General features: G+C 46.4%; 1 protein-coding gene across 1 annotated transcript in view; it reads left to right on the top strand.

Annotated features, from left to right (window-relative positions):
• Nucleotides 1-12,958: 12,958 nt before the first annotated feature.
• Nucleotides 12,959-27,655, top strand: part of LOC309550974 (tyrosine-protein kinase Src42A-like) — a 63,288-nt gene continuing 48,591 nt past the window's right edge. The window contains exons 1-2 of the mRNA XM_082251391.1: nt 12,959-13,591; nt 26,914-27,032. Of these exons, the coding sequence (XP_082107517.1) occupies nt 13,026-13,591; nt 26,914-27,032 (685 nt within the window). The 5' untranslated portion in view covers nt 12,959-13,025. The remainder of the gene's footprint in view (nt 13,592-26,913; nt 27,033-27,655) is intronic.

Raw genomic sequence — 27,655 nt, 5'->3', positions numbered from 1 at the left:
TAGAGTGACCACGGTGTGCCCCCTTCAATGTAGAGTGACCACGGTGTGCCCCCTTCAATGTAGAGTGACCACGGTGTGCCCCCTTCAATGTAGAGTGACCACAGCATGCCCCCTTCAATGTAGAGAGACCACAGCGTGCCCCCTTCAATGTAGAGTGACCACAGCGTGCCCCCATCAATGTAGAGTGACCACGGTGTGCCCCCTTCAATGTAGAGTGACCACAGCATGCCCCCTTCAATGTAGAGTGACCATAGCATGCCCCCTTCAATGTAGAGTGACCACAGCGTGCCCCCTTCAATGTAGAGTGACCACAGCATGCCCCCTTCAATGTAGAGTGACCATAGCATGCCCCCTTCAATGTAGAGTGACCACAGCGTGCCCCCTTCAATGCAGAGTGACCACAGCGTGCCCCCTTCAATGTAGAGTAACCACAGCATGCCCCCTTCAATGTAGAGTGACCACGGTGTGCCCCCATCAATGTAGAGTGACCACAGCATGCCCCCATCAATGTAGAGTGACCACAGTGTGCCCCCACCACCACCGCCAGACTCGAGTCCGCTGTCCCGCACAGTGACAGGAGAGAGAGGAGGGAGGCACTGAGTCTGAGGCAGCGGCTGCATTGAATCACTTACCTCCTGCTCTCTCACGATGACCGGACCGGACCGACTCTGCTGCTCTCTGCTGCTGATGGCGGGACTAGGGATACTCAGCGGCGACTCTCGGCTTCAGTTCCAGCGGCTTCTTCTGCTCCCGCAGCGGACGGCTTCTTCTAAGGTGACCGGCGGCGCGTCTCCTTCCACTCCTGCCTCCTCCTCGGCCAATGGCAAGGGGTTTGCCTTGCGGCCAATCAGGAAGCGCGTATCGGACGTGCTTCCTGACTGGCCAGGAGGAGGATCGGTGTGACAATAGTGAATTTTCATTCGCTATTGTCACACAATGGGTGGATTTGGGACGCACTGCTCTGCGCCCCGGCTCCACCCTTTGCATCGCCCTATTAGAGCCTCTGGCTCTAATCAGGTGATGAAAAAAAAATCCCATTGTACTCAATGCGTCCGGCGCCCCTGCATGTAGATTAGGGGGCCGGACGCATGGATGGGGGGGGGGGCCCTCAACACACCAGCCGCCACTGCTTGTGACTTGCTACAAAGTTACAATGTTGCAGTCTGATCCCTGGAGGAGACTGGGGAAATGCTTCCACCTGCCTGCAGCAGACTGATGACATTATCTCAGTCTAGACCAGCCTTTCTCAACCCTTCAACACAGGCCTCAGGGAACCCCTGCCAATAAATGACCATATTTACCGCTCATGATACATTAGTGTGATGGTCAGTTGGAGTGCTCCTTACACTTGTGGATACTGGGAAAAATTACCTTCTTACAGATATCTAAACATATCAATGGTGTCAGAGGCATAAATTGCCCATTGCTCAAGGAACCCCTAGCAACCTCTGGAGGAACCCTAGTTGAGAAACACTGGTCTAGACACAGTCCCTGGAAATTGCTGTATGAAGAATTTAGATCTGCAGCTGTGTAAGAAATCAGAAGAGGCTTTGACTCCATGGCCATATGGTAGCCCAGACAAGCTAGCAAGTGGCAGTTCCCTTCTGAGGCTTCACACACAGGTATTTGTCTTGGCATCCAAATTCCACTGAAGTGGCTGAAAGCCCTCCATGGTCATATTATGAACATTTATAACACAGGACGGGTTCAAGGAAGGAATCCTCATTAAATAGAGGTCACAGGTGTATGGAGTCACATAGTACACACAGTACAGCCTCACCCTCTGCAGGGAGGTCACGGCACTTTCCATGGACTGATAAACACCCCTCTTATCTGAAAAGAGAGTCTGCCAGTCTGGGCGGGCAAGAATTTCAATTATTTCACTGTAAGCAGCTGCACTCCTTGTCATGCATCGTGGCTGTTCAAAGTCTGTGCCAGAGGTTGGCTTGACTGCTCTTAGAAATCACGATGCCCCATACACCCTACCTGACAGCCCCCCCCGCCAAAAGTGACTTAGGGCCTGGATCCATCTGTCCCTTTCTCTGCAGCCTCAGCAGCACAGATAAGTAAGAAATGCTGTGCAGCATCCTGGTCATTCACAAACGGAAGCATTTTAAACACAGTTTACTATGCTTCAGTGATGAATGGACACAGGAGATATTTATATTGATCGCTCACAGTGTTCATTCAGGAAAGGAAGGGGCCAGAAAATGACATATTAATCAGTAGAGATGGACCTACATCGGCCGGGGTGGTTTCGCGAACGTTAGCCGTGAATTATCTCAAAAGTTTGCGAACCGCAAGTTTGCTGTGGGCCCTATTGACTTTAATGGGAGGGGAACTTTAAAAACCTTTAGGTCATATTTGCAGCCACAAAAGACGTACTAGCTGTGCACAAATAGTCCCAGCACATGGACAATGTCATAACAGAAGTATTGCTATTGGAAAAGTTGCCCTAAATTGTTTTTTTTTTTTTTACAGCAAAAAATTATTATATTTTTTTTCCATAAATCAGCCAGAATTGACAGCAGCCGGTAAATACATGTCTAATACATATAGGGTCCATTCACACGTCTGTAAAATGGGTCCAGATCCATTCCACAATTTGGCAGATCCTTTACAGACCCATTGTTTTTCATTTCCAGTCCAAAAAATTAGGCATTCACAGAATAAAGAAGTAAGTGTCGGCCATTCCAGGCCCCAAAAATTAGCCCACATGGGTTTACCTGACAGCTAAGAACGTTGTGTTCTGTGGCTGAAGGTACATTAGGCATTCACATGATACAGAAGTAAGTGTTGGCCAGTATAGGCCCCAAAAATTAGCCCACATGGGTTTAACTGACAGCTAAGAAAGTAGTGTATTTGATTGCTGGAGGTACATTAGGCATTCACACAGGATACAGAAGTAAGTGTTGGCCTGTATAGGCCCCAAAAATGAGCTCACATGGGTTTAACTGACAGCAAAGAACGTAGTATTTGATGGCTGGAGGTACATTAGGCATTCACAGTATACAGAAGTAAGTATAGGCCCCAAAAATTAGCCCACATGGGTTTAACTGACAGCTAAGAAAGTAGTGTATTTGATGGCTAGAGGTACATTAGGCATTCACACAGGATACAGAAGTAAGTGTCGGCCTGTATAGGCCCCAAAAATGAGCTCACATGGGTTTAACTGACAGCAAAGAACGTAGTATTTGATGGCTGGAGGTACATTAGGCATTCACAGTATACAGAAGTAAGTGTTGGCCTGTATAGGCCCCAAAAATTAGCCCACATGGGTTTAACTGACAGCAAAGAACGTAGTGTATTTGATGGCTAGAGGTACATTACAGACAGCAGCTACGGGGACCCGACATTCCTCCACGCCTTTGCCCAGGCTCCCGGTTGCCACCTGTCCTTCTCAAGAGCCTGAATCTTGCCAGCCTCACCCAGAATGTTGTGCACCACCACCTCGACAGGAAGGACTTTTTTCTGAGTGGAAACCTGGCACCGTGCATTCCACGTGAAGTAACGGACTACTAAGCTAACTAGAAAAAGTGTCTCGAAATCAAAATCCTGATGTGTCTCAAAACACCCGTACGACCACTCCGCATAACTTAAGCGGGAAAGGAAAGGGATACCCAGAGCCCCACCCACCCCCTTATAGACTTCTATATTGAAGGGGCACTGAAGCAAGAAATGGTTCATCGTTACCTCCACACGCCACTCTTGGACAACCATGGTTCTCCGGCGAGCGATGCTTCAAGTTGTCCTTCACATAGAGTCTGCCATGGAATGAGAGCCAGGCCAAATCCCGAAACTTCAAAGGGATTCTCTCCAGATTAATCAAACGCAGACCCTCCCTCATCACTAGAGTGTAAGCTCATCTGGTGAGGAGACTGATGTGATGGCTCAGTGATCTCTGTACAGCACTGCGGTATATGTCAGAGCTATATAAATGTATAATAATAATAGTGTGTGACTGTGGGGGGACATTAGAGTGTAAGCTCCTCTGGTGCAGAGACTGATGATACTGGCTCAGTGTTCTCTGTACAGCCCTGCGGTATATGTCAGAGCTATATAAATGTATAATAATAGTGTGTGACTGTGGGGGGGGGACATTAGAGTGTAAGCTCCTCTGGTGCAGAGACTGATGATACTGGCTCAGTGTTCTCTGTACAGCGCTGCGGTATATGTCAGAGCTATATAAATGTATAATAGTGTGTGACTGTGGGGGGGGGGGCATTAGAGTGTAAGCTCCTCTGGTACAGAGACTGATATGACTGGCTCAGTGTTCTCTGTACAGCACTGTGGTGTATGTCAGAGCTATAGAAATGTATAATAGTGTGTGACTGTGGGGGGGGGGGGGGACATTAGAGTGTAAGCTCCTCTGGTACAGAGACTGATGTGAATGGCTCAGTGTTCTCTGTACAGCACTGTGGTGTATGTCAGAGCTATATAAATGTATAATAGTGTGTGACTGTGGGGGGGGGGGGCATTAGAGTGTAAGCTCCTCTGGTACAGAGACTGATATGACTGGCTCAGTGTTCTCTGTACAGCACTGTGGTGTATGTCACAGCTATATAAATGTATAATAGTGTGTGACTGTGGGGGGGGGGGGGACATTAGAGTGTAAGCTCCTCTGGTACAGAGACTGATGTGACTGGCTCAGTGTTCTCTGTACAGCCCTGCGGTATAGGTTAGTGTTATATAAATGTATGAGTGGATCACGGAGAATGTAAGGAATGTGATTTCCTAGCCAGTATAAATACAATCAGCCCAGTTCAGCCATTGTGATTCCAGTAGAACCAGTTTTTCCAGAAAATAAGCCATCACTTCTATGCAGAGCAGAGAGGATACAATGTAGTATCTCCGAAACTGACAGCCCCCCTCTTCTTTCTCACTGAAGACTACCTATTCCATCCACATACCTCACCTGATTAAAAGATTAGTGAAAACACAATAATACAAAGAGAAGGTTCCTTAATCCCATACATCTGCACCCACTCCCATGTCTGTACAGGAGAGGATACATGTCGCTCCCCTGTGATTAACCGTTTCAGACTAAAAGAGGCTAAGCTGAGGTTGTATTGGAGGATGGGGATGACTGAGAAGCTGAGGATGAGGATAAGTAGAAAGCAAGTTACATTGTAAGCTCTAACGAGCAGGGCCCTCTGATTCCTCCTTTATTGAATTGTATTGTAACTGTACTGTCTACCTTCATGTTGTAAAACAATGCGCAAACTGTTAGCACTATATAAATCCTGTATATTAATAATAATAATAATCTAGTTCCGTAAATGGAATTACTACAAGGGAGGACAAAATGATCCTAAGTGAGTATTTTACCAGTTTTTTTTTTTTTTTTTTTTTTTTTTACTGCGTTTATTATATAAAAGAAAAACATATATAAAAAAAAAAAATGTTTCTGTTATAAAACTTTGCACATAAATCATCTCCCATAAATTAAGGCCAAAATATATCCTCATAGAAAAAAAAAAGAAACAAAAACAAATCAGTATCAGCATATTATTTAGTTTATGTGACATTTTTCAAGGTCTACGAACTATGGTATATATCTATATATATATATAGATATATATATATACAGTATATATATATATATATATATACAGTATTTCACAAAAGTGAGTACACCCCTACACCCCTCACATTTTTGTAAATATGTTATTATATCTTTTCACGTGACAACACTGAAGAAATGACACTTCGCTACAATGTAAAGTAGTGAGCATACAGCTTGTATAACAGGCCTCTGCATTGCCACCAAATCCTGACCCTGGCTCTGTTCCTAACTACCTCTCTGCCCTACGATTCTGTACCTCGCTGCTTGCCTGCTGCTGACCTCAGCTATCCCTGTGACCAAGCTTCTTTTCTGGATTCTGTTCCCATGTCCTGTCCAAGTGCCTACCTAGCGGTCACCTGTACCAGCTCTTCTCACCCCAGTCTGTTCCTGCCTGCTGGGAGCTCTGACAGGCTACTCTTCTGGAACCTGCAGCACACGTGGAGTGCCCCTTTAACCTCGGCTGGATCTCTGTGCACAGCTACTGTTCCTGACCTAATGTTCTGCCATCCTGCTTGGGACAGCATCTCCTGCTACAAGCGCTCCTATCAACGCCTGCCGGCACTTGTGTTGCTCCTGTTCCTCTGTTCTACATTTAGTGGGACGTGGGCTGGAGATGCAAGAGAAGCCAACATTGTCATTTTAGTTTTCGATCAGGTATGTGACAATACCACATGTGTGAGACTTTTTCACTGTCCAGATGCATAGAGAGAATCAAAATCCAAGGAGCACCTTCCAGATTTTAAGAGGCATAAATAATGCATCTTATTTCTTGGATACCAATCACATTTATTGAGGCCTTGAAGTGCCAGAAAAGGAGAAACACTAACAAAATGACCACATTTTGCAAAGTAGACCCTCCAATATACTGTATTACATTAGAGGAATGGAGAGTCTTTTGGAAATCACAGTTTTTTTGCCACAAGTTTTTGGAAAATGAAGAAAGAAAATAATTTGTATTTTTTGCATATGGCTGTCAATTAATAAACTATTTCTCACACAGCATTGGCATGCTTAGAATTTAACCCCGAAACACATTCTGCTACTCCTCTCGAGTATGGAGATATGCAATGTTTGGAACTTTTGCACTGTCCAGGTACTTAGAGGGCCCAAATTTTGAAGGAGCACCTTCAGGCTTTCAACGAGCATAAATTACATCTCTGATTTCCTGAATACAGATCATATTTTCCCTAGGAGGTACCACACTGCTGGTGCTTGCTTGTTGCAGTTTAATAGTTTGTGCTTGGTGACATAGTAAGTCTGACTCCTTTAGCAGGGACACATTTCATCCTCTTAATTGGAGGTGACCATTATTGAATTGCTGCTTTCCTCCGGTCTCCTCCCTGCTGCTATCATCAGTCATATTCAGAATTGAAAGGCATCCTCATTAGTGTACATTTTTTGGATATTTTTGGCATTGACTGTACTGGTACCTGATGACAATGGTGTTGTCCACAAATAAATAAAAAATGTAAAATGTATGATTATGATGGGAGTCACTTTGGTTGGGGGGCCCATGGAACCCAGCTTACCTTTGAGAGCTCTGGAAACCCATTTTCCAGCTCCCCCATCCCCTCTTATGTGTAAGTCATCCTGTGTCTATTAGGGGCACAGGGGGAATCAAGAAAATGTTAGACAACTACTTAATGGACACTGAGAATATGGTTTTGATTACTTCAAATGGGACAGTAATATTTATCAATATTATACCTCAAGAAATATATGAAGATTTAATCCTACTTTACACTGTGAGACCTATAGTCTGTTGCCTTGAAGTCTGTGACTCCGAGTCCTAAATAATCAAAGCATTGCTTAGATGTGGATTCCATGTACTTCAATGTTGGAGACGGACAGTCTGCTACTGGGGTCTCCTGCTATTGTCTGTTTAATAAGGTGTTCTGTGTTTATACTTAGGATATTGAGTAATGTATTTTGTTTTAGCTTTGTTGCAGTGCTGAGTTAATTAACATGTTAATTATAACATTATCTAGATGTGGATTCCCATTCACCTATTGCTTCTGTCCAGATGGCTAGGTAATTAGTTCAGGTTAATTATATTTCTGTACACAATTTCATCTGCATATGATAATGTAATCAGGCACCTGACCTGGTGTGGATATATTCGATGTGAGTCTGTTCAATAAAATGTTCCAGATCTATACAAGCTATTCTTGGCTAGTTTTGTGTGGGCGCCGCTAAAATATCTGATATCTATTTTAAAGACTGAAGGAAGCAGTATTCTGACAGAAGCCCACAAGCACATTGGGGGTCGCAATTCTGTTACATTATTATACATGATTATGGAAACAGAAAGCGGGTATGTGGAATGCAACCTTCTTCCAACAAGCTCCAGGCAACTTTATCTCTTTTCTAGAGTGTATTGCATTTACAGGGCCGAGGCAAGTATTTTTGTCTACTTAGGCAAAAGTGCTTTTATCCGCTCCCCCCCAGTCCACTCCTCTTCCTTGCTCCAGCATGTCCAATGCTTTCCAGGATCTGACAGCTCTATTACTCTCCAGCAGGCTGTCTGTTTGTGTCCTTGTCTTCCCCAGGAACATTGGAAGTAGAGGTGGTCCATCATGCAGGATCTCAGTCCAAATCAGATGGAGAACAAGTGCTGCTTCCCCAACTGGTTCTCAGCCTACAAGGGCAGGAATGTGACCAGGACCATAGACAGCATTGTCCAGCAGCTGTCTGCCAAGGGTGGCCAGGAGGGCAGGCTGTATGGTTGTCTAGCCAGTCTGGCCAGGGTGGCATACATGCTCTACCATGTCTCCTAGTGCCCCATGTTTAGTGCTTACAGGGACACCTACCTCTGCTGAGTGGGCTCCATAATCGAGTCGTGCTTGCTGCACTATGACCAGGAGCTAGATTGGGAGACCCAGGCGACCTTCCTGCTGGGCGCTGCGGAAATCTATGCAATGATCTACAAGGCGGTGGCATGGGTGAACTACACCAAGCCACTGGACAGGTTCCAGGACCTGAAGGACGTGTGTATGGTGCTTGGCTTCCTGGAGTGTGGATCTGACTAACTGTTCATGGGCAGGAGCAGCTATCTGTTTGCTGTCCTGGTCCTCCTTCTGTGGGGCACAGAAAGTGATGGCTCCCCTGACTGATGTACGCTCTAGGACAATGCCTACATTGCCTATAGGCCCTGTGTATTTATTGGATCCCAGCAACATATACCACGACCAACATAGAATATACTGTAAAAATAATACTGAATAATATTATTTATAAAAATAATAATAATTCTATGAATATTATAATAATTCCTATGAATACTACTACTACTAATAACAATAATAATCTTATGAATATTAATAATCCTATGAATCTACTTCAGAATGCTACATTCTACGCTCAACACATCCAGCATTCTGTATGTGCACTTATGTGTCTTTTATGTATGTGTATACATTCCTTTGTAGTCTATCCTAAGCCATACCTTCCTTTATTTAGCAGCTACATCTTCCCTTTAGTATACAGGAATATTCAGTTTACAAACACTAGAAGGGTTTCTAATTAGAGGATCTGATGATTGCTTTGATGTCACATGAATTAAAATAATCAAATGTGTACATCCTCTATCATAGGAATTCTATTTTGCAGCGGATTCATAGGGGTTCTTATCATTATATTATTTTGGATATCTCCAGTTGGATGAGTCATCTTTCACTAAGTAAAAACTACTGATGGGCTGAACATCCCCCTGTTTGGTTCGCACCAGAACATCTCGAACAGGGAAAAAGTTCTAGCGAACCTGCAAACTCTAATAAAGTCTATGGAACACGAACATGAAACCTCAAAAGTATCCATTTTAAAGGCTTATATCAAGTTATTGCCATAAAAAGTGTATGGGGGTCCGGGTACTGCCCTGGGGGGACATGTGTCAATGCAAAAAAATGTTTTTAAAACAATCGTTTTCAAAGGAGCAGTGATTTTAATGATGCTTGAAGTGAAACAATAAAAATGGAAATTTCCTTTAAATATCGTGCCCGGGGGGGTCCCCTTGATGTGTCTGTAAAGTGGTGCATCTGTACGATGTATAGAGCCTGCTATAGCAATACTGACATTTCTAAAGGAAAAAATGTCATTTAAACTTGCTCGCGGCTGTAATGTATTGTCAGCTCCTGACAATACAGATACATTTTTGTTTAAATGGCATAGGGTCACCCCCCTCCCTCAGTCCATACCAGGCCCTTTGCCAAAATGTAAAAAAAAACCTGTGTGGGTTCCCCCTCAAAATCCATACCAGACCCTTATCTGAGCATGCAGCCTGAAAGGTCAGGAAAGGAACCACTGTTGCTGGCTTACACTGGTCTGATGACACTGGGACTGGCTCGGTGGTGATCAGGAACCCTGTTGCTGGCTGCACTGGTCTGGTGACACTGGAACTGGTTTGGTGGTAATCAGGAACCCTATTGCTGGCTGCACTGGTCTGGTGACACTAGGACTGGGAGAGTAGTGATGAGGAACACTGTTGCTGATTTACATTGGTTAGGTGACACTGGGACTGGTGAGGTGGCCATTCGGAACACTGGTTTGGAGATACTGGGACTGAGGTAGTAACAATCAGGAACATTGCTGTTGGCCTACAATGATTTAGTGACACTGGGACTGGTGTGGCAGCCATCAAAAGCATCATTAATTGTTTACACTGGACAGGTGACATTGATTAGGGCATGGTGACAGAAAAGGAACACTGTTGCTGGCTTACACTGGTCAGGTGATAGTGAGACTGTTGTGGTGATGATCAGGAACATACATATAAAAATATCAAGTTGTTTTTTTTTTTCCTGCTTTTTTGCAACACCTAAATTAGCCAAAAAAAAAAATTAAATTAAAAAAACATAATGGTTATAAAAAAATAAATAAAAAAAATAAACAATATTACTTTGTATATCTCTATCTCCCGTCTGATCAGTATGTGAATCATAGGTAAAGGAGAACAGAGGAAGAGGAATTAGTAATGGATGATAAGAGAAAACTAGGTGTTAATAAGGGGTTATATATGAACAAAATTTAGATAATAAATATTAAAAAAAGAAAAGTTATTTTTAGAAATTGTCAGGTCGCTATAAATGACACCCTATGTATTTACTGTATAACAGAGGCGTAACTAGAACCTTCAGGGCCCTGATGCAAGAAACCATGAAGGGCCCCCCAGACCCCTGGCCGGGGCCCTTACCTTCAAGCCCAGGGCTCTTCCCACTAATCCTGGGGCTCTTTACACTCGATGCATGGCCTTTTATTACGGTCCCACAGCAGGATTCTTTCACAAGTTCTGCAGTGGGCCCCCTTCCTGCAATCTTGGGGCCTCCCCACAGTGGTGCAATGCCAGGGTCCAGTCGCAAGTGTGACCTTTGCGATCCTGGAAGTTCACCCACTGGTTTGCTACCGGGCCCCCTGGAGCATGGGGCCCGGTAGCGATTGCAACCCCTGCAACCCCTGTAGTTACGCCCCTGCTGTATAAGCTAATTCCTTTGATCTGCAGATGGATGAAACACAGAAGATACAACATTTAAAATGTTACTTTGTATCTCTCTATCTCTGGTCTGATCACTGTTTATAAACAATGTTACTTTGTATCTCTCTATCTCCCATCTGATCAATGTTTATAAACAATGTTACTTTGTATCTCTCTATCGCCTGTCTGATCAATGTTTATAAACAATGTTACTTTGTACCTCTCTATCTCCCGTCTGATCAATGTTTATAAACAATATTATTTTGTATCTCTCTATCTCCTGTCTGATCAATGTTTATAAACAATGTTACTTTGTATCTCTCTATCTCCTGTCTGATCAATGTTTACAAACAATATTACTTTGTATCTCTCTATATCCCGTCTGATCAATGCTTATAAACAATGTTACTTTGTATCTCTCTATCTCCCATCTGATCAATGTTTATAAACAATGTTACTTTGTATCTCTCTATCGCCTGTCTGATCAATGTTTATAAACAATGTTACTTTGTATCTCTCTATCTCCCGTCTGATCAATGTTTATAAACAATGTTACTTTGTATCTCTCTATCTCCTGTTTGATCAATGTTTATAAACAATGTTACTTTGTATCTCTCTATCTCCCATCTGATCAATGTTTATAAACAATGTTACTTTGTATCTCTCTATCGCCTGTCTGATCAATGTTTATAAACAATGTTACTTTGTACCTCTCTATCTCCCGTCTGATCAATGTTTATAAACAATATTACTTTGTATCTCTCTATCTCCTGTCTGATCAATGTTTATAAACAATGTTACTTTGTATCTCTCTATCTCCCGTCTGATCAATGTTTACAAACAATGTTACTTTGTATCTCTCTATCTCCTGTCTGATCAATGTTTATAAACAATGTTACTTTGTATCTCTTTATCTCCTGTCTGATCATTGTTTATAAACAATGTTACTTTGTATCTCAATATCTCCTGTTTGATCGATGTTTATAAACAATGTTACTTTGTATCTCTCTATCTCCGTCTGATCAATGTTTATAAACAATGTTACTTTGTATCTCTCTATCTCCTGTCTGATCAATGTTTACAAACAATATTACTTTGTATCTCTCTATCTCCCGTCTGATCAATGTTTATAAACAATGTTACTTTGTATCTCTCTATCTCCTGTTTGATCAATGTTTATAAACAATGTTACTTTGTATCTCTCTGAGCCGGTTCACACTGAGGCGACACGACTCCTTACTACTTCGGGGGAGACTTGTGCATTCCCATGCACCACGACTTCAGAGCGATTTGCAAGGACTTCACATAATGGAAGTCTATGCAAGTCGCTCCGAGGTCGCCCCGAAGTAGTACAGGACCCTTTTTCTAAGTCGGAGCGACTTGTGTCGCTCCTATTAGAACGGGTCCTGTAGCGGTCAATGGACCGCGAGGGAGCGCGACTTGTCAGGCTGTCAAGTCGCCTGACAAGTCGCGCTAGTGTGGACCGGTTCTAAGCCTTCTGTTTGATAAATGTTTATAAACAATGTTACTTTGTATCTCTCTATCTCCTGTCTGATCAATGTTTATATACAATGATACTTTGTATCTCTCTATCTCCTGTCTGATCAATGTTTATAAACAATGTTACTTTGTATCTCTCTGCCTTCTGTTTGATACTGAGAATTAGACCCAGCACACAGAATAAGAGAAATGGCTTCATGCAGAGACCATACATAGAGAAAAGAACAGATACTGAGAATGACACCAGGCATACAGGAGAAGAGAAGTGGTACTTTGCACACATGGAATGGGGATTTGGTGTACAGGGTGTGAAGCAGCTCAGGTGTGTGAATGAGGAAGCAGGTCTTTGTCATTGTTGTCACAGCCCTCGGTCAGACCTGCCCGCCCTCTCTTCACATTCCTACAGTGCTGACTTCCTCGTAGTGTCAATCCTGTGCTGGGATCTGAGCGCTCAGCACTCTCACTGCACTCTCTCTCTGCACTTTGCTCAGGATGGGGCAGAATATGTGTAAGCAGTACTGTGGGTGCTGCTGCTGTGGGTGCTGCCGCCAGTCTGTGGATATCCCACGCATAGGAAGCGGCAATACCATGATGAGTAGCCCCAAGTCACCAGACAAGCCGGATCCGGTGGTGGAAGCCCATAAGATGTACCGGACTCACAATCTTAATCCAGCCATTTCCGTGAAATTGGAAGGCATTCTCGATGGTAAGGACAACCCAAGCTTTGTCGACAGCCCCGATGGAGAACCGATTAACCCTGACGGTCCCATGCCAGGACCTCCAAGAGGACGAAATGACAGTAAAGTCAACATACATGTTCCAGGGAAGGGGCAAGCCAAACGATTAGGGCTGTTATCCCGCAACACCAAGGTCTCCACCTACAGCTACAAGCCGCGTTCTTCTGAAGACCTGGAGGTCAGCAAGGGTGAGGCCCTGGAGGTTCTGGAAGAACAGGGGGCCTGGATCCTGGCTAGGACGCTCAATGACAGTGGGGAGTCCAAAACCGGCTACATCCCGCGGACCTTCCTGGCCACCGCCGGAAGCCTTGAGGCCGAGGAGTAAGTCATGGTGCAAATTGTTTTAACAGAAACAAGTCTTGCGTTGCTGCTTATGCACACAGCTGTGGGCACTTGATAGAAATTATTTATATAGCAGTGAATGTGAGTTTTACCAAACCTTCCCTGAGGGGTAATCTTCCAGGTTCATGCGTTTTAAATGACAGAGAACGTTTGGTGAAAGCCACATTCACTGCTTTGTCCAAAGACCCAATCATACTAATGCAGGGATTCTCAACCAGGGTTCTATGGAACCCTAAGGTTCCTCCAGAGGTTGCTAGGGGTTCCTTGAGCAAAGAAAAAGTTCCCACTGACACCACTGTTCTTTTTAGTTATCAGTAAAGGGGGGAATTCTTCCCAATGACCACTAATGTGGGGAGCATTCTCCCAACTGACCACCAATGTAAGGGGCATTCTTCCCACTGATCACCAATGTAAGGGGCATTCTTCCCAATGACCACCAATGTAAGGGAAATTCTTTCCATAGATCATCTATATAAGGGGCATTCTTCCCACTGATCACCAATGTAAGGGACATTCTTTCCATTGATCATCTATATAAGGGGCATTCTTCCTACTGACCACCAATGTAAGGGACATTCTTCCCACTGATCACCAATGTAAGGAGCATTCTTCCCATTGATCACCAATGTAAGGGACATTCTTCCCACTGACCACCAATGTAAGGGACATTCTTCCCAATGACCACCAATGTAAGGGACATTCTTCCCATTGATCACCAATGTAAGGGACATTCTTCCCATTGATCACCAATGTAAGGGACATTCTTCCCACTAACCACCAATGTAAGGAACATTCTTCTCACTGATCACCAATGTAAGGGACATTCTTCCCACTGATCACCAATGTAAGGGGCATTCTTCCCACTGACCACCAATGTAAGGGACATTCTTCCCACTGATCACCAATGTAAGGGACATTCTTCCCACTGATCACCAATGTAAGGGACATTCTTCCCACTGACCACCAATGTAAGGAACATTCTTGCCTCTGATCACCAATGTAAGGGACATTCTTCTCACTGACCACCAATGTAAGGAACATTCTTCCCTTTGATCACCAATGTAAAGGACATTCTTCCCACTGATCTCCAATGTAGGGAACATTCTTCCCACTGATCTCCAATGTAAGGAGCATTCTTCCCACTGACCACCAATGTAAGGAACATTCTTCCCACTGATCACCAATATAAGGAACATTCTTCCCACTGATCACCAATGTAAGGGACATTCTTCCCACTGATCACCAATGCACATAGACGGAGATGGTTGCCGGGTCCTTGTGTTGATTAGTGCACTAGAGTGTGAATGAGCCCCACCCTAAGGACACGCTTACACACTGCACCCCAGCCCCCGCCCATTATGTGCTCAGTAATGTGCTGTGTGGTGTGAATGAGCCCCAATAATGATTGATTTGCTCCCTTTTGGTCTGACAAATATCCCATTGATCTTGTTTTGTTATATTTGTATAATAAGTGTGAAAAGTAAGCGTTGGTCCTGCCAGAAATCAGCGTTTCCACCTTAGGATAGGACTACAGAACCCCCCCCCCCCCTTTGCTTATCTCAATAACCTGGACGGGGGGGGGGTGTTCTGTAGCCCTGTTGATCCTGCCAGAAATCAGCATTTTCACCCTAGGGTAGGACTACAGAACCCTCCCCCTTTTGCTTACCTCAATAAACTGGATGGGGGGGAGGGTGTTCTGTACCCCTGTTGATCCTGCTAGAAATCATCTTAAAAACTTCCTGTGTGCTCTACCTGTGCTCTATTGTGCTCAGCTACCTCTGTGAACTACAAAACACCCTCCCCGTGTTATAGAGACAGGAAGGGGGAAGGTGTTGAGCAGTCCTATCCTAGGGTGACAACATTGTTCCTCCACAGATACAGTACGTTGAGTAAGTGTTGTTCCTCTAGGTGAGGACTATAGAACACCCCCACCCCCCATGTCATCTAAAATGTTGTTATGTCCTAGGATGACAAAGTTGCTACTTTACAGATGCAGTACAGTGAGAGAGCGTTTCCACCCTAGGATATACAGTTACTACAGAACCCCTCCCCTTTTGCTTATTTCAATATAACATGGAGGTGTTCTGTACCACAAATGTACCCATTTGGCTTCTACTGAACACTGATATTCACTTTAGCCACCACTGGCCATAAATATACTCATCTGGCTTCTACTGACCACCAATGTTCACTTTTGCCACCATTGACCACAAATGTACCCACCTGGCTTCTACTGACCACTAAAGTTCACTTTGTCTACCACCGACCACAAATGCACCCATCTGGCTTCTACTAACCACTAATGTTCACTTTAGCCACCACTGTCCATGAATGTACCCATCTGGCTTCTACTGACTATCAATGTACCACTCTGGCCCCCACTGACCATTATTGTAGCCCATCAACCCTTGTCGACCTACCACTGTACCCCCTCAACCCTTGTTGACCTACGACTGTACCCCCTCAACCCTTGTTGACCTACGACTGTATCCCCTCAAATTTGTTGACCTACCACTGTACCCCCTCAACCCTTGTTGACCTACCACTGTACCCCTTCAACCCTTGTTGATCTACCACTGTACCCCCTCAAACCTTGTTGACCTATCACTGTACCCCCTCAACCCTTGTTGACCTATCACTGTACCCCCTTAACCCTGGCTGACCTAACACTGTACCCCTCAACCCTTGTTGACCTAACACTGTACCCCCTTAACCCTTGTTGACCTACCACTATACCCCCTCAACTCTTGTTGACCTACCACTATACCCCCTTAACCAGGGCCGGGACAAGGGGTAGGAGGGATGGTTGCCCTGGGCACAATGGTTTTTTGCAGGGATGGGGGTGCACCTTGACCCTAACCCTAAGGGAAGGGGGGCGCAGTTTGGCATCCTTGCCCTTGGCGCTGGATGACCTTGTCCCTGCACTGCCCTTAACTCTTGTTGACCTACCACTGTACCCCCTCAACCCTTGTTGACCTAACACTGTACCCCCTTAACCCTTGTTGACCTACCATTGTACCCCCTCAACCCTTGTTGACCTACAACTGTACCCCCTCAAACCCTTGTTGACCTACAACTGTACCCCCTCAAACCCTTGTTGACCTACCACTGTAATCCCTCAACCCTTGTTGACCTACCACTGTACCCCCTCAACCCTTGTTGATCTACCATTGTACCCCCTCAACCCTTGTTGACCTACCACTGTACCCCCTCAATCCTTGTTGACCTACCATTGTACTCCCTCAACCCTTGTTGACCTACCATTGTACCCCCTCAACCCTTGTTGACCTACGACTGTATCCCCTCAAATTTGTTGACCTACCACTGTACCCCCTCAACCCTTGTTGACCTACCACTGTACCCCCTCAACCCTTGTTGACCTACCACTGTACCCCCTCAACCCTTGTTGACCTATCACTGTACCCCCTCAACCCTTGTTGACCTATCACTGTACCCCCTTAACCCTGGCTGACCTAACACTGTACCCCTCAACCCTTGTTGACCTAACACTGTACCCCCTTTAACCCTTGTTGACCTACCACTGTACCCCCTCAACTCTTGTTGACCTACCACTATACCCCCTTAACCAGGGCCGGGACAAGGGGTAGGAGGGATGGTTGCCCTGGGCACAATGGTTTTTTGCAGGGATGGGGGTGCACCTTGACCCTAACCCTAAGGGAAGGGGGGCGCAGTTTGGCATCCTTGCCCTTGGCGCTGGATGACCTTGTCCCTGCACTGCTCTTAACTCTTGTTGACCTACCACTGTACCCCCTCAACCCTTGTTGACCTAACACTGTACCCCCTTAACCCTTGTTGACCTACCATTGTACCCCCTCAACCCTTGTTGACCCACCACTGTAATCCCTCAACCCTTGTTGACCTACCACTGTACCCCCTCAACCCTTGTTGATCTACCATTGTACCCCCTCAACCCTTGTTGATCTACCATTGTACCCCCTCAACCCTTGTTGACCTACCACTGTACCCCCTCAATCCTTGTTGACCTACCATTGTACTCCCTCAACCCTTGTTGACCTACCATTGTACCCCCTCAACCCTTGTTGACCTACCATTGTACCCCCTCAACCCTTGTTGACCTACCACTGTACCCTCTTAACGCTTGTTGACCTACCATTGTACCCCCCTCAACCCTTGTTGACCTACCATTGTACCCCCTCAACCCTTGTTGACCCACCACTGTAATCCCTCAACCCTTGTTGACCTACCACTGTACCCCCTCAACCCTTGTTGATCTACCATTGTACCCCCTCAACCCTTGTTGACCTACCACTGTACCCCCTCAATCCTTGTTGACCTACCATTGTACTCCCTCAACCCTTGTTGACCTACCATTGTACCCCCTCAACCCTTGTTGACCTACCATTGTACCCCCTCAACCCTTGTTGACCTACCACTATACCCTCTTAACGCTTGTTGACCTACCATTGTACCCCCCTCAACCCTTGTTGACCTACCATTGTACCCCCCTTAACCCTTGTTGACCTACCACTGTACCCTCTCAACCCTTGCTGACCTCCAATGTACCACTCTGACTCCCACTCATCACCATGGTGCTCTTTGAGCCCCTGCTGACCTCAAATGTAACCCCCCAGCCCCCACTGACACCAGTCTTTTTTTTTTCTCACTGGCCCTCTCTGACCCCCAATATCAGGGCATTCTTCTTTTCATGGAAACTGTCATCAGGCAAATTGATCCCCATATTGACCACCAGAAATTCTCTTTATGCAAGCTACTAATAATCTCCTCATTGGGACACAGACAGTAAAAACTAAACTCACACGGGTTTTATCCTTTCCCTACTCTATTCAAAATTAAAAATAAAATTTTGCCTTATAATTATCTCCTATGTTCATCAGCTCCATCCAGTGGCCATAATGTGGTATTTCCCCTGAATTCCTCAGTAACCACTTGACCTCAGGCAGATGTTACCTCCTTCAGACCAGGATATTTTTTGCTACAGCGCTACTTTAACTTGCACTTGCGCGGTCATGCAAATCTGTACCCAAATGGAATTTATATAATTTATTATTATTATTATTATTATTATTATTATTTTTAAACAAAAAGCTTTCTTTTGGTGGTATTTGATCAACATTGGATTTCTATAAAACATATCCAATAAAAAAAATAAAAAAAAAATAATTCCTACATAAATTTATGCCAATATATATTCTGCTACATGTCTTTGGTAAAAAAAAATCCCAATAAATTGATTTGGGTGGAGGTGATAGTGTCTACAAACTATGGGAAATACTGTATTTTTGGAATTTTATTTTTTATTTTTTTTTTACTACTAATAGCGGTGATCAGAGACTTAAAATGGGATCAGAAGTGTAGCTAGAAGCTTCAGGCCCCCGGTGCAAGTAACCATGAAGGGGCCCTTCCCACTGATCCTGGGGCCCTTTATTCCCATCGTGGGACCCTTTTTTACAGTCCCGCAGTGGGCCATCTTTCTGGTGTCTTGAGGACTCCCGCATGGTGGTGGAATGCAAGGGACTATTCACAAATGCAACCTTTGTGACCCATGTAGTTCCGCCTCTGGTGACAGTAGTTTTTTGTTTTTATTTTTGCTGTTTTATTTATTTATTTTTTTATTTTGTTAACCATTTTTTTTTTTTTTAAATTTTATTTTTGTTTATTTTTTACATATTTTTTTGGAACCCCCCAAAGGGGGGCTTTGGTAAAATATCAGGGGTCTTTAGACCCCATATGTCTCCCTTTTGAGACAGAGAAAGGGACTCAGGACAGATTAATCAGTCCCTTTCTCTACAGCCTCAGCTGCACAGAATGAATGAACAGGAATAGCTCTGTACAGAGCTTCCCATTCAACAGCGGGACATCTTCTTGTCATCTGGGGTCACCCCCATGGTGGCGGAATGCCAGGGACCATTCGCAAGTGCAACCTTTGTGACCCTTGTAGTGCCCCCCACTGGTGTCAGTATTTTTTTTTATTCTTGTTTTATTTTATTATTTTGTTTACTATTTTATTTTATTGTGTATATATATATATATATATATACACACACACACACAATATACACATATAATACATTTGTAAGGGTGTGGTCACACTTGAAGGGGGTTCTAAGAGATCTTCTATTCAAACAAAAGTAGATGTTTACATGTAGGAGCGAAGTGTCAGAATTGGCCCGGATGGGAAGTGGTTAAGGCTATGCTTAAAGAAAGGGGGGCTTATGAGGGGGTAAATTTACAGTTATCCCTATTCTGCCATTTGCAGAAAGTAGGAAGGCATGAATGGTATTGGCACTTGGGGGAGGAAATACCAGTCTCTGGATTACACCCAACTTGAATGTTGAATTACAGCCAACCCAAACACTTCAAACCGGCTTGGCGAGTCTTTAATAACTGACGTAGGAATCATATCTGCAGGGGAATTTTCTAAAACTCCCCTGAACTGACAACAATTGCTGCCCTTTGCATGTCCTTATTATGAATGTACTTAGCCATGAGCACCTAATCTCCCCAGCGCTCATTCCCTCTCTATTCATGTCCCTACAGTCCTAAAGACCCAGTCCTCCCTGGCCCTTACTGTCCTCTATTCATGTCCCCACATAACTGAAGACCCAGTCCTCCCTGGCCCTTATTGTCCTCTATTCGTGTTCCCACATAACTGAAGACCCAGTCCTCCCTGGCCCTTACTGTCCTCTATTCATTTTCCCACAGTACTGAAGACCCAGACCTACCTGGCCCTTACTGTCCTCTATTCATGTTCCCACATAACTGAAGACCCAGTCCTCCCTGGCCCTTACTGTCCTCTATTCGTGTTCCCACATTACCGAAGACCCAGTCCTCCCTGGCCCTTACTGTTCTCTATTCATGTTCCCACATTACCGAAGACCCAGACCTCCCTGGCCCTTACTGTCCTCTATCCGTGTTCCCACATAACTGAAGACCCAGTCCTCCCTGGCCCTTACTGTCCTCTATTCATGCTCCCACATTACCGAAGACCCAGTCCTCCCTGGCCCTTACTGTCCTCTATTCGTGTTCCCACATAACTGAAGACCCAGTCCTCCCTGGCCCTTACTGTCCTCTATTCGTGTTCCCACATAACTGAAGACCCAGTCCTCCCTGGCCCTTACTGTCCTCTATTCATGTTCCCACATAACTGAAGACCCAGTCCTCCCTGGCCCTTACTGTCCTCTATTCATGTTCCCACATAACTGAAGACCCAGACCTCTCTGGCCCTTACTGTCCTCTATTCATATTCCCACATAACTGAAGACCCAGTCCTCCCTGGCCCTTACTGTCCTCTATTCATATTCCCACATAACTGAGGGCCCAGATCTCTCTGGCCCTTACTGTCCTCTATTCATGTTCCCACATTACCAAAGACCCAGTCCTCCCTGGCCCTTCCTGTCCTCTATTCGTGTTCCCACATAACTGAAGACCCAGTCCTCCCTGGCCCTTACTGTCCTCTATTCATGCTCCCACATTACCGAAGACCCAGTCCTCCCTGGCCCTTACTGTCCTCTATTCGTGTTCCCACATAACTGAAGACCCAGTCCTCCCTGGCCCTTACTGTCCTCTATTCGTGTTCCCACATAACTGAAGACCCAGTCCTCCCTGGCCCTTACTGTCCTCTATTCATGTTCCCACATAACTGAAGACCCAGTCCTCCCTGGCCCTTACTGTCCTCTATTCATGTTCCCACATAACTGAAGACCCAGACCTCTCTGGCCCTTACTGTCCTCTATTCATATTCCCACATAACTGAAGACCCAGTCCTCCCTGGCCCTTACTGTCCTCTATTCATATTCCCACATAACTGAGGGCCCAGATCTCTCTGGCCCTTACTGTCCTCTATTCATGTTCCCACATTACCAAAGACCCAGTCCTCCCTGGCCCTTCCTGTCCTCTATTCGTGTTCCCACATAACTGAAGACCCAGTCCTCCCTGGCCCTTACTGTCCTCTATTCATATTCCCACATTACCGAAGACCCAGACCTCCCTGGCCCTTACTGTCCTCTATTTGTGTTCCCACATTACCGAAGACCCAGTCCTCCCTGGCCCTTACTGTCCTCTATTCGTGTTCCCACATAACTGAAGACCCAGTCCTCCCTGGCCCTTACTGTCCTCTATTCGTGTTCCCACATTACCGAAGACCCAGTCCTCCCTGGCCCTTACTGTCCTCTATTCGTGTTCCCACATAACTGAAGACCCAGTCCTCCCTGGCCCTTACTGTCCTCTATTCGTGTTCCCACATTACCGAAGACCCAGTCCTCCCTGGCCCTTACTGTCCTCTATTCGTGTTCCCACATTACCCAAGACCCAGTCCTCCCTGGCCCTTACTGTCCTCTATTCGTGTTCCCACATTACCCAAGACCCAGTCCTCCCTGGCCCTTACTGTCCTCTATTCGTGTTCCCACATAACTGAAGACCCAGTCCTCCCTGGCCCTTACTGTCCTCTATTCGTGTTCCCACATAACTGAAGACCCAGTCCTCCCTGGCCCTTACTGTCCTCTATTCATGTTCCCACATAACTGAAGACCCAGTCCTCCCTGGCCCTTACTGTCCTCTATTCATGTCCCCACATAACTGAAGACCCAGTCCTCCCTGGCCCTTATTGTCCTCTATTCGTGTTCCCACATAACTGAAGACCCAGTCCTCCCTGGCCCTTACTGTCCTCTATTTGTGTTCCCACATAACTGAAGACCCAGACCTCCCTGGCCCTTACTGTCCTCTATTCATGTTCCCACATAACTGAAGACCCAGACCTCTCTGGCCCTTACTGTCCTCTATTCATGTTCCCACATAACTGAAGACCCAGTCCTCCCTGGCCCTTACTGTCCTCTATTCATATTCCCACATAACTGAGGGCCCAGATCTCTCTGGCCCTTACTGTCCTCTATTCATGTTCCCACATTACCAAAGACCCAGTCCTCCCTGGCCCTTCCTGTCCTCTATTCGTGTTCCCACATAACTGAAGACCCAGTCCTCCCTGGCCCTTACTGTCCTCTATTCATATTCCCACATTACCGAAGACCCAGACCTCCCTGGCCCTTACTGTCCTCTATTTGTGTTCCCACATTACGGAAGACCCAGTCCTCCCTGGCCCTTACTGTCATCTATTCGTGTTCCCACATAAGTGAAGACCCAGTCCTCCCTGGCCCTTACTGTCCTCTATTCGTGTTCCCACATTACCGAAGACCCAGTCCTCCCTGGCCCTTACTGTCCTCTATTCGTGTTCCCACATTACCCAAGACCCAGTCCTCCCTGGCCCTTACTGTCCTCTATTCGTGTTCCCACATAACTGAAGACCCACCCAGTCCTTCCTGGCCCTTACTGTCCTCTATTCGTGTTCCCACATAACTGAAGACCCACCCAGTCCTCCCTTGCCCTTACTGTCCTCTATTCGTGTTCCCACATTACCGAAGACCCAGTCCTCCATGGCCCTTACTGTCCTCTATTTGTGTTCCCACATAACTGAAGACCCAGTCCTCCCTGGCCCTTACTGTCCTCTAGTCGTGTTCCCACATAACTGAAGACCCAGTCCTCCCTGGCCCTTACTGTCCTCTATTCATGTTCCCACATAACTGAAGACCCACCCAGTCCTTCCTGGCCCTAACTGTCCTCTATTCGTGTTCCCACATAACTGAAGACCCAGTCCTCCCTGGCCCTTACTGTCCTCTATTTGTGTTCCCACATTACCCAAGACCCAGTCCTCCCTGGCCCTTACTGTCCTCTATTCGTGTTCCCACATAACTGAAGACCCAGTCCTCCCTGGCCCTTACTGTCCTCTATTTGTGTTCCCACATAACTGAAGACCCAGTCCTCCCTGGCCCTTACTGTCCTCTATTCGTGTTCCCACATAACTGAAGACCCACCCAGTCCTTCCTGGCCCTTACTGTCCTCTAGTCATGTTCCCACATAACTGAAGACCCAGTCCTCCCTGGCCCTTACTGTCCTCTATTCATGTTCCCACATAACTGAGGGCCCAGATCTCTCCAGCCCCTAACTTTCGCTATTCATGTCTCCAAAAAACTGGAGCCCCTGACCTTCCCAGCCCCTACTCTTCTCTAGTCATGTCACACAGCCCTGGGGACCCAGACCTACCGAGCCCCTAGCCTTCTCTGGTCATTTCACCACAGCGCTGCTGCCCTGGGGACCCAGACCTCCTGAGTCCCTAGCTTTCTCTAGTCCCCAAAGCACTGGGGACCAAGATCTCCTCAGCCCCTACATTTCTCTATTCATGTTTCACAGCCCTGGGGACCCTGACCTCTCCAGCCCCTAGCCTTCTCTGGTCATGTCCCCTCAGCACTGGGTTCCCAGACCTCCTCAGCCCCTACCTTTCTCCATTCATGTCACACAGCCCTGGGGACCTCCCGAGCCCCTAGCCTTCACTGGTCATGACACCACAGCCCTGGGGACTCAGACCCTAGCCTTCTCTAGTCATGTCCCCACAGCACTGGGGACCCAGACCTCCTCAGCCCCTACCTTTCTCTATTCATGTTTCACAGCCCTGGGGACCCAGACCTCTCCATCCCCTAGCCTTCTCAAGTCATGTCAGCACAGCGCTGCTGCCCTGGGGACCCAGACCTCCTGAGCCCCTAGCTTTCTCTAGTCCCCGCAGCACTGGGGACCCAGATCTCCTCAGCCCCTACCTTTCTCTATTCATGTTTCACAGCCCTGGGGACCCAGACCTCTCCAGCCCCTAGCCTTCTCTGGTCATGTCCCCTAAGCACTGGGTTCCCAGACCTCCTCAGCCCCTACCTTTCTCCATTCATGTCACACAGCCCTGGGGACTCAGACCTCCCGAGCCCCTAGCCTTCTCTGGTCATGACACCACAGCCCTGGTGACCCAGACACTAGCCTTCTCTAGTCATGTCCCCACAGCACTGGGGACCCAGACCTCCTCAGCCCCTACCTTTCTCTATTCATGTTTCACAGCCCTGGGGACCCAGACCTCTGCAGCCCCTAGCCTTTGCTGGTCATGTCACCTAAACACTGGATACCTGGACCTCCCCAGCTTCTACCAACCTTTATTCCTGTCCCTACAGTCCTGAAGATCTGAACCTCCTCAGGCCCTACCCTCCTCTATTCATGTCACACAGCCCTGGGGACTTAGACTTCCCCAGGCCCTAGCCTTTTTTGGTCATATCACCACAGCACTGGATACCTGGACCTCCCAAGACCCTATCCACCTTTATTCATGTCCCTACAGTCCTGAAGATCTCAACCTCCCCAGCCCCTACCCTTCTCTATTAATGTTACACAGCCCTGGGGGCCCAGACCTCTTCAGCCCCTAGCCTTTTTTGGTCATATCACCACAGCACTGGATACCAGGACCTCCCCAGCCCCTACCCACTTTAAATCATGTCCCTACAGTCCTGAAGATCTGAACCTCCCCAGACCCTATCCTCCTCTCTTCATGTCCCACAACCCTGGGGACCAGTGCTGTATTTTGGCCTAGGCCAACAAGGCCCAGGCCTAGGGCGGCACTTTGCAGGGGGAGCAGCAAAAAAGCCACCCCCCCCTCCACCTGAGACTATTGGCCACTAGAGCCGCCTCTCTCATTCCCCCTCTCTCACCCCCCGCTCTCACCCCTCTCTCTCTCATCCCTTCTCTCACTCTCTCTCTCTCATCCCCCCTCTCACTCGCCCTCTCTCCCCCCTCTCTCTCTCACCCCCCCTCACCCACCCCCCCCCCCTCGTGAGATCTCAGGGGTTCATGCTGGGACTTGTAGTCCTTAAATTTTGGAGGGAGCCACATTCGTTAAAAAAGAAGGAGTGGGGCAAATTTACATAGGATGGGGAGGGGGGGCGCCCAATTTTAGTCTTGCCTAGGGCAGCACAAAACCAAAATACACCACTGCTGGGGACCCAGAACCCCCAAGCCCCTAGCCTTCTCTAGTCATGTCCCTACATGACCTTATCTGGTCATCTAGCCTGCCTGTACCCTTAGGATGTATCTAATCATATATCCTGCCTGTACCCCTAGGATTTATCTGATCATCTAGCCTGCCTGTACCCTTAGTATTTATCTGGTCATCTAGCCTGCCTGTACCCCTAGAATGTATCTGGTCATCTAGCCTGCCTGTACCCTTAGGATGTATCCAATCATATATCCTGCCTGTACCCCTAGGATTTATCTGGTCATCTAGCCTGCCTGTACCCCTAGTATTTATCTGGTCATCTAGCCTGCCTGTAGCCCTAGGATTTATCTGGTCATCTAGCCTGCCTGTACCCCTAGTATTTATCTGGTCATCTAGCCTTCCTGTACCCCTAGTATTTATCTGGTCCATATATCCTGCCTGTACCCCTAGCATTTATCTGGTCATCTAGCCTGCCTGTACCCCTAGTATTTATCTGATTATCTAGGCTGCCTGTACCCCTAGTATTTATCTGGTCATCTAGCCTGCCTGTACCCCTAGTATTTATCTGGTCATCTAGCCTGCCTGTACCCCTAGTATTTATCTGATTATCTAGGCTGCCTGTACCCCTAGCATTTATCTGGTCATCTAGCCTAACTGTACCCTTGGGTTTTATCTGGTCATTTAGCCTGCCTGTACCCCTAGGATTTATCTGCTCATCTAGCCTGCCTGTACCCCTAGAATGTATCTGATCATCTAGCCTGCCTGTACCCCTAGAATGTATCCAGCCATCTAGCCTGCCTGTACCCCTTGGATGTATCTGGTTATCTAGCCTGCCTGGACCCCTTGGATGTATCTGGTTATCTAGCCTGCCTGGACCCATAGGATGTATCTGGTTATCTAGCCTGCCTGTACCCCTAGTATTTATCTGGTCCATATATCCTGCCTGTACCCCTAGCATTTATCTGGTCATTTAGCCTGCCTGTACCCCTAGCATTTATCTGATCATTTAGCTTGCCTGTACCCCTAGGATTTATCTGATCATCTAGGCTGCCTGTACCCCTAGGATTTATCTGGTCCATATATCCTGCCTGTACCCCTAGTATTTATCTGGTCCATATATCCTGCCTGTACCCCTAGCATTTATCTGGTCATCTAGCCTGCCTGTGCCCCTAGGATTTATCTGGTCCTTCAATCCTGCCTGTACCTCTGGGATTTTTTTTAGTCCATCTAGCTTGCCCATTTCCCTAGGATTTATCCAATCCATCTAGCCTGCCCATACTCCTAGAATTTAACTGGTCCATCTAGCCGGCCCCCCCCCCCCCCCAATAATTTGTCCCCAGAATGTATCCGGTCCATCTAGCTTGCCCATCTCCCCAAGATTTCATGGTATGTTACAGACTCCATATAGGATGTATGCTGACATTATACTCACTCTTTCTATTCACAGCTGGTATTTTGATCTGGGAACAAAAATGGATGCCAAACGCTACCTTATGCAGGAGCAGAACAGGACAGGATCCTTCCTTGTGTGGAAGAAGAAAGACGAAGACTATTATTATCTGTCTGGTAGGTCTGGTTCTCCTGTTCTTATTGAAACATTCCAAATACAGTAAAACCTTGGATTGCGAGCATAATTCGTTCCGGAACCATGCTTGTAATCCAAAGCACTCTTATATCAAAGCAAATTTCCCCATAAGAAATAATGGAAACTCAGATGATTCGTTCCACAACCATTTATTCATAAGTCCTTCAGTTTATAGCCCATATAAAAAGATTATAGCATTGCGATAGGTTGCATAAAATGTCCATCCACAAATAGCCGCTTCCATAAGGGGATTAGAAGCAAAATCCAGCAGGAGCTACAGAGTATAAAAGAGAAGAGAGGCGCCTCTAAGTGTAGCAATATGGTTCCATTTAATGAAGGTACAACATCTAGCAACTCACATGGTTGATGAATAAAACAGGCACATCTAGGTATGCAGGCATCCAGGATAAAGCTGTCCACATAGACTATCTTCTGCACCGCCAGCTGCCAGTCTGTAATCCTGACTGGGAAGACCACCCTGCAGTAAAGCGATCTGAAAGCGAGGGGCAGCATGGAAGGGATGACGTAGATGGCGGTGAGGGAGACGTCTATGTGGACAGCTTTACCCCGGATGCCTGCATCCTTAGATGTGCCTGTTCCAATT

Source organism: Pelophylax lessonae, assembly GCF_965119305.1.
Source record: "Pelophylax lessonae genome assembly, chromosome: 3".
NCBI classification, from domain to species: Eukaryota; Metazoa; Chordata; class Amphibia; order Anura; family Ranidae; genus Pelophylax; species Pelophylax lessonae.
Note: the sequence above shows the minus strand (reverse complement) of the source record. Positions and strands in the feature narration are given on the sequence as shown.